Source organism: Papaver somniferum, unplaced genomic scaffold (assembly GCF_003573695.1).
Source record: "Papaver somniferum cultivar HN1 unplaced genomic scaffold, ASM357369v1 unplaced-scaffold_21, whole genome shotgun sequence".
Lineage (NCBI taxonomy): Eukaryota > Viridiplantae > Streptophyta > Magnoliopsida > Ranunculales > Papaveraceae > Papaver > Papaver somniferum.
This window is the reverse complement of record NW_020631041.1, coordinates 8,336,229-8,344,320: the sequence shown is the minus strand read 5'-3', so window position 1 is coordinate 8,344,320 and position 8,092 is coordinate 8,336,229. Positions and strand designations below refer to the sequence as shown.

Genomic DNA, 8,092 nt, shown 5'->3' with positions numbered 1-8,092 from the left:
TTTATAGTGTCGCCGTACGGCATGATCGATGTCAACGCAGCGTTGGTTGATTTTGTTTTTATCTTCATCTCAATTGTTTCTGTCTATCTGAAACTGCAAATTCATGGCAACACAAGCAAATGAAATCATGGAATTTTCAAGGTGGATTGTCTATGGTATAACCTTGTTTGTCGACATGATCACCATCTCCATTTTATATACCACCATTTGTTTCTGTTCCTCCAAAGTCATTGACTTGTACTGCAAGGTGTTGGGAGACTATATGTCATGTTACTTGTGTGTTTTTCTATGGTTCCTATACACATATACACCGGCGTCGTTATGGGATCAATTCTTGGTACTTTCTCAAGGTTCATAGAGCTCAAGGAGATGTGCACTGGTATCAAATTTTCATGATTTTGATTGTTTGTGTATCAATCTCTTTATTTATCGGATTAGTTTACATGACCACTGCTTGGAAGAAAATCACCGCTGAAATCGCAAAAGTAGAAGAAGACTATGCTGAAAAATCGTTGCTTAAGAGTACGATGAAGTTGATTAAAGGAACCATACGGGTTTCGTTTGCGGTGTTTATTCTGATTGATCTTGCAAATGCAGGTACAAAGTCCACACTCTTGTTGCTTTTGGTTTACGGATATATGGAGTTTGTCAGGTACAATATTCGGTGGAAATGTTTGGTACTCGGTTGCAACTATTTTGATTCATTCTTCTCTTGTAATCCGAATAGTTATTTATGTTTTTTTCTAGCAACTCCTATCACAACAACAAGAACAATTTGAATATTGTTGCCCCATTTGAATGTGCCAATGGTAGCATAGAATTATGAATGTGCATTTTTAATTACATTTGTGTATTGCAGTGACCATTGGATTGTAGTCCAAGCTGCTTGATCCTCTATGTCTTGCCTATCAACTGCTAAAGGGAAACTACCTCCTCCAAGGAAACCACAAATATTAAGATGCCCACTCAAACCAAGGAAAACCACAAAAATTCAAACACACAAAATCCGTAAGGCAGGCAAATAATGAAGCTTTGGGTAGAGGCTGATCCAGCTACTACACAGTACTTTAGCTGGCTAATGTTATTTATTATTTATGCGCATTCACCCCATCCTCCTCTTGTACCGAAGAAATATGTCTACCTTCCTTTTTCAATAACGGAAAATGGGTCATTTGTCCAAATTTTTTTAAAACATGGTTCAATTGACGAGTAAAAATTAGTATGGGTGAAATGAGCACCAAAAAAATAGCAAGGATGAAACTGGATTCATCCTGACTTTAACTTAAAAAATAGCAAGGATGAAACTGGATGCATCCTGATGTAAATCAAAAATAACAAAAAGTATTTGAAAATGGGTAGGATGAAACTATTTACATCCTGGCTATTTTTACGTTTTTGTCCATTTAAACAGTATCAAAATTTAAATGTCCTTTTCACCCAGAAATTGTTGGTTTTGCTCTTTTTAACCAATTTTGTTTTTAATAATCTAACAGAACCGAAATTTGAAACGGGAATTCTATAGACAAAATTCCCTGGGCAGCGGTTCTTTGTACGTACTGTGATTTGATGATTCAAGACTTCTTGTTAGATTAGTCTTTGTTTCTTGGTCGTCACTTCATTCGCATTCCTTTCCCATACGAAAGTAGTACGTGATTTTCGTGATACTAAACTATCCACTTAACTCACCAGTCGACTACCTCCCGTTCTAATACTTTCAAAGATTGGGACTTCCAAAAATTTGGTTGAATCATGTTGAATCGTACACAATTCCTAAGAGAATAGCATCGGTAAAAGTCTTAAAGTGTACAGTGAAGTTGGTAGTAATGTAAATACATTTACTTTTTCATGATTTTTTTCTCTTCTCTGACAACACGCTTGTTCAAAGACGTGTTCTCTTCTTTCACTTGTAATATATATAACTCATTTGAGAGTTGATTGAATATAACAATATTAAGTGAGAACCTTGAGTTGAGTTGGTATCAGAGCTTCCATAGTGAAGCTGCTGAGTACTTCTTTGTAAAGTGAGTGCTTCTTTGTTTCAATCGATCATTATTCCGCTGCTATCTTAAGGTTCTTTTCATTTGTTCTTACTACGACTAGAAGTAAGCTCTTCTTAACCGGTCAATACTTTCTTTCCCTTTTGTGATAAGATTATCTCATCTTGATCATCATATTTTATATCATTGATATACTTTGTTTTTCTTGTTCTAAACTTTCACCTACTGATTTGATAAGTAGTACTAGTGACACTTATTGAAAGTTTAGTATAACTATATTTACTATTTCCTGGCTGTTTGTGGAAGTAGTACACTGAAGTCCTTTTAATTACTACTGCTTGATATAAGTCAGTATTTCTTCTTTTGTAGTGTTTGTTCTTTTTTAAAACATTATTTTCCACTCGATCTAATAAGTCAGTAACATTAAATTGATTTGAACTGAATTCAAATCCTTTAAATTTGTCCATAGTGGTATTATATTTGTCCGTGTTTCATTATGGATGATGAATCTGGTACCATTGTTATGCCTGTGGTGAATCCGACATCCTCTCAAGAACCAGCGACGATTCTGTACGGTGTAAAATTAAATGATAAGAATTTTACTCTTTGGTCACAAATCGTGATTATGTTTGTCTCAAGTAGAGGCAAAAAGGGATATCTGACTGGTTCTACCCCACAACCCAGTGAAGAAGAACCTACTTATGATGAATGATGTATGAAAGATTCTCTTGTAAAAGGTTGGCTTGTCGGTGCTATGGAATCGGAGTTAATGAATGTTTTCATTCGTCTACCTACTGCAAAAGAGGTTTGGGACGCTGCGAAACATAGGTATTATGAAGGGGCTGATAAATCGACTCTTTATGATTTATCCCGTAAGGCTATGACAACAAAACAAGCAGGTCGACCGGTGGCTACATTTTTTTTCTGATCTTACGATTATTTGACAAGAGCTTGATTATCGTAAACCAATTATTTTTACCCAAGAAGATGTAATTAAAATTCGCAAAGCAGAGATTGATGAAGAATGAGTTTATTTATTTCTTGTTGGTCTTGATGATCCTTATGATTCCGTTAGAGGAGAAATACTTTGTAGTTCTTCACTTCATGGACCCGAAATGGATTTTTCTATCGTGAGGCGTGAAGAACAACGTCGTAGTACTATGATGAATCAAGTTGCTTCCCCTCAAATAGCTATGACGGTAAACAAATTTGGGAATATTTCCTTGTCCCAACAATCATCCTCTACAAGTACCGGCGAAAAATGTACTTATTGTGGAAATGGTAAGCATACCATCGAAAACTGCTTCAAGAAGATTGGTTATCCTGAGTGGTGGAACAATCGTTCAAGAACAGAGAAAGGAAAAGGAAAATCAGTTATTTGTTCTACTGAGATGGCAACGTCGGCATCAACATCTACTCAAGTAGTTGATGAACTTCCATCGGCTACCGATCATCTCATTCCACAAGTGTCAGGTAATATTGTCCTAGCCCTAATAGCTGCTAACTCAAACAAAGATCATGACTAGGTTCTTGACTCCGGTGCCACTAATCACATGACATTCGAAGCATCTATCTTTAAAGATGTATGTGCACCTAATTTCTCAACGGTTTATAATGCAAATGGCGTTTCTTATCCGGTTATCGGAGCTGGGAGAGTTGATTTAAATTCTTCCTTGAAATTAGAACATACTTTGTTGATTCCTTCTCTCTCTAATAATCTTTTATCAGTATCACAAGTGACTGCACAATTAAATTGCGTAGTATTAATCTATTCGACTTTCTGTTTTCTTCAGGATCTCAGCAACGGGGATATAATTGGGCGTGGTACTAAGAGAGGGGGGTTGTATTATGTAGAAGATGTGTGTGAAGGACGGTCTTTGTCATCCAAGGGGTCCTCTCGTGCATATGAAGATCAAATATTATTGTGGCATCACCGGCTGGGTCACGTCTCTTTTGGTTATTTGCAACATTTATTTCCAACCTTATTTTCAACCTGCAAACCTTCTGATTTTACTTGTGAAACTTGCATCTTAGCAAAGAGTCATCGTACTACTTATCCAGATAGATTTAACAGAAGATTAGTTCCATTTTCTTTGGTTCACTCTGATGTTTGGGGTCCTTGCCGTATTACTAGTAATTCGGGATTTCGTTGGTTTGTTCTGTTTGTCGATGATTGCACTCGTATGACTTGGCTTTATTTGATGAAAAATAAAAGTGATGTAGCTGATATTTTCAAATCTTTTCATGCAATGATTCAAACACAATTTTCCACCATTCTAAAGTTCCTTCGTTCTGATAATGGTGGAGAATATGTTAATGAAGCATTACAAGGTTATTTTCAGGAACATGGTTTAGTTCATGAGACTACTTGTCCTTCTACGCCACAGCAAAATGGTGTTGCAGAAAGGAAAAACAGGCAATTACTTGAGATTACTAGATCTTGTTTAGTTGGAGCAAATATGAGGCCACATTTCTGGGAAGAAGCTATTACTACTGCGGTGTATCTTCTTAATCGTGTACCCACTAGTGTTTTGAAATTTCAAACACCTTTGGATAAACTGGCTTCATTTGTGACAATTCCTTCCCAGCTTAAACTTCCTCCACGGGTATTTGGGTGTGTTGTTTATGTCCACATACAAAAACATTTGCGCAGCATGCCAGACCCATGCGCTCTAAAGTGTGTATTCGTTGTTTATCATCCGTACCAAAAAGGATACAGGTGTTATCATCCTTCTACTCGCAAATTTTATGTTAGCATGGATGTTACCTTCTCTGAGCACGAGAATTTTTAATCAACACATGATATAGGTTCTCCTCTTCAGGGAGAGAGCAATGTTGAAGAGTTGAATTGGATGGATTTATTTCCAACTAATAGTGAGATACATCTTCCTGTCATAGAAGAAAGTTCAAGTAATCCTCAAGCTACTATCAATTTGCAACCTCCGGAAGAAGTTCAAGAGGTAGAAACTCGTATTGCAGAAGACCCCCTCCTTTCTTCTACAATAGTACCTCCACCCATTCATCCTCCAGCTGATATCCCTGAGGTAAGAGTCGATTATTTGATTAATCCTGACAATACTTGTGAATTAACTGAGACAGATGGGTATAAGTTGCCACAACGGAGTAACCGTGGGGTGCCACCAGATCGTTTTTCACCAGAACCGATAAAGAAGGTGAAATATCCCATCGCAAACTACATGTCTACTCATAGATTATCAGAAGCTGGAAAAGCATTTGTTAATCAGATGGAAGATGTTACCATTCCTAAAAACGTACAAGAAGCATTACGAGATCCAAAATGGGCTGATTCCTTGAGAAAGGAGATGGAGGCGCTAGAAGAAAATCATACATGGGAAATAATTTTGTTACCAGAAGGAAAGAAACCAGTTGGTTGCAAGTGGGTATATGCTATCAAGCATACCTGATGGCTCTATTGACAAGTGCAAATCAAGACTTGTGGCTAAAGGGTTTGCGCAGGCTTATGGTATTGATTATCAAGAGACGTTTGCTCCTGTTGCAAAAATCAACACTATTCGTGTATTGTTGTCTTTGGCAGCAAATTTAGGATGGCCTCTACAACAATATGATGTGAAAAATACATTTTTACATGGTGATTTACAAGAAGAAGTATATATGTCGTTACCTCCAGGTTATAATGCTCCGAAAATTGCTAACATGGTTTGTAAGCTAAACAAGGAATTATATGGTTTGAAGCAGTCTCCCAGAGCTTGGTTTGGTAGATTTCGTCTGGCGATGAAGAAGTTCGGGTATACACAGAGCAACGCGGATCATACTTTGTTCCTAAAAAGAGTGGGTGACAAGTTAACCGCGCTTATTATCTATGTAGATGACATGGTTGTAACAGGAAATGACCCAGAAGATATGAAGAACCTGAAGAGATGTTTGTATTCCGAGTTTGATATGAAGGATTTGGGGGGACTTAAATATTTTTTCAGAATTGAAGTTATACGGTCTGAGAAAGGTATCTTCTTGTCTCAGCGAAAATACGTGATTGACATATTGAAGGAAACTGGTGTGCTTGGTTGTGAGCCGATTGGGTCTCCTATGGAACAAAATCATGGTCTTCAAAAGTGTTCTGATCAAGTACCAGCTGACAAGGGGCAATACCAGAGGTTAGTTGGCCGTTTGATTTATCTTTCTCATACAAGACCTGATATTGCGTATGTTGTAAGTGTTGTAAGCAGATTTATGCATAATCCGGGTCAACAACACATGGATGCAGCCATAAGGGTATTGAGATATTTGAAATCGGCACCAGGTAAAGGTTTGTTATTTTCAAAACATGGGCATCTTGATGTTTCGGGTTACACCGACTCGGACTAGGGAGGTAAAGGTGATAGGCGAAGATCGACATCTGGGTATTTTACCTTTGTTGGAGGGAATTTAGTAACTTGGAAATCTAAGAAACAATATGTTGTTTTCTTGTCCAGTGCTGAATCAGAATACAGGGCAATGGTAAAAGACATCTGCGAATTGTTATGGTTGAAAAGGCTTATGTGGGAGTTTGGTTTTTCTCCTGAAAAACCCATGAAGTTTTTTTGTGATAACCAATCAGCAATCAGAATTGCAGAAAATCCGGTGCAACATGATCGAACGAAGCATGTGGAAATTGACAGAAACTTCATTTATGAGAAATTCTAAGAAAATATAATTGAAGTATCATATGTTCGTACGACGCAACAGTTGGCAGATATTTTAACCAAAGCCGTATCAAATACAATATTCAACGATTCACTTATCAAGTTGGGCATATGTGATTTATATGCACCGCCTTGAGGGGGAATGTTGAATCGTACACAATTCCTAGTAGAATATCATTGGTAAAAGTCTTAAAGTGTACACTGAAGTTGATAGTAATGTAGATACATTTACTTTTTCATGACTTTTTTCCTCTTCTCTGACAACACGCTTCTTCAAAGACGTGTTCTCTTCTTTCACTTGTAATATATATAACTCATTTGAGAGTTGATTGAATATAACAATATTAAGTGAGAATCTTGAGTTTGAGTAATCATTCATGGGGTCGTATAAAAGTTTATTATATCCACCATCTATTAAAAGTAAAACCTCGCCGTTCTTTGTAGAAGAAGACCACACCAACCTACCTAAAGGGTATTTGATAGTGCATGAAGGCTTTAAACTGTATCGTTTAGTCCAAGAACCATAATCTTGCATCAACTAGACATCAATCAATAAAGACGGGCAGTTCTTAATACGGCGCGTATCATAAACTACCAAACAGAGACGGTCTTCCAATATCCCCAAATGGTCAAATCTCAGCATATAGTCAGGTAAAGAATACATTTGCGGATTAACCACTTTTGGATATGCGAAATCCACAAGTCTACTGGTGCTGATATCCAAAGAGACTATAACGTTGGCATGATAAAGCCTTTCCAATGAAGAGCTCCATTCAAAAACCAAACGGCCAAGTGACCAGTAGGACCTTCAGGAAAAAAGTAGTATCGGTTCATGGTTTGGATAGTTTTCCATGACATGTTTCCTCTTAATGTACAGACCTGAACTTGAATATAACAATTATAACAGTTTCCGGGATCATCTGCCACAATTCGCATCAATTTGTAAACATCAAGGTGGCAGTCGTAACCAAAACCAAATGTTAAGCTACTACTTGAGAAATGGAATAGTGATAAATGGGAGTATTCTTCAGTTGAAGGGTTCCAAATACAAAATCTCGGACCACCATTTATGTTTATGCAAATCAAACCGTTACAAGAGCCCACAATTCGAACACCTTCCGCCCACTCACTCTGGTGACAATTATACTTTCGAATACCTCCATCACATGTACATTTTGTAGACAAAGCTGATGCTGATGACGCTGATAATATTGAAGCATTATCTATTGAGCAACACTCAGGAGGACGGTAACACTGATTAAATATAAGCATGAGGTTGGGGTTTTTCTTGTTATGGTTGAGGTGATCCTTGATGAATTTAGGGTTATAAAGTAGTCTGCACAAAGGTTTGCAAACACATCTACATCTTAAAATAGATTTCGCAGGTAACCTTAAGAAAACATCTACCTGAATCTCTTCTGGCAGCCTCAACAT

At 37.3% G+C, this 8,092-nt stretch overlaps 1 protein-coding gene across 1 annotated transcript; it reads right to left on the bottom strand.

The window, feature by feature from the left end:
- Nucleotides 1-7,387: 7,387 nt before the first annotated feature.
- On the bottom strand, nucleotides 7,388-8,092 carry LOC113339542 (F-box protein CPR1-like). The gene has a single exon (XM_026584792.1). The coding sequence runs from the start codon at nucleotides 8,090-8,092 to the stop codon at nucleotides 7,388-7,390; it is 705 nt and encodes a 234-aa protein (XP_026440577.1).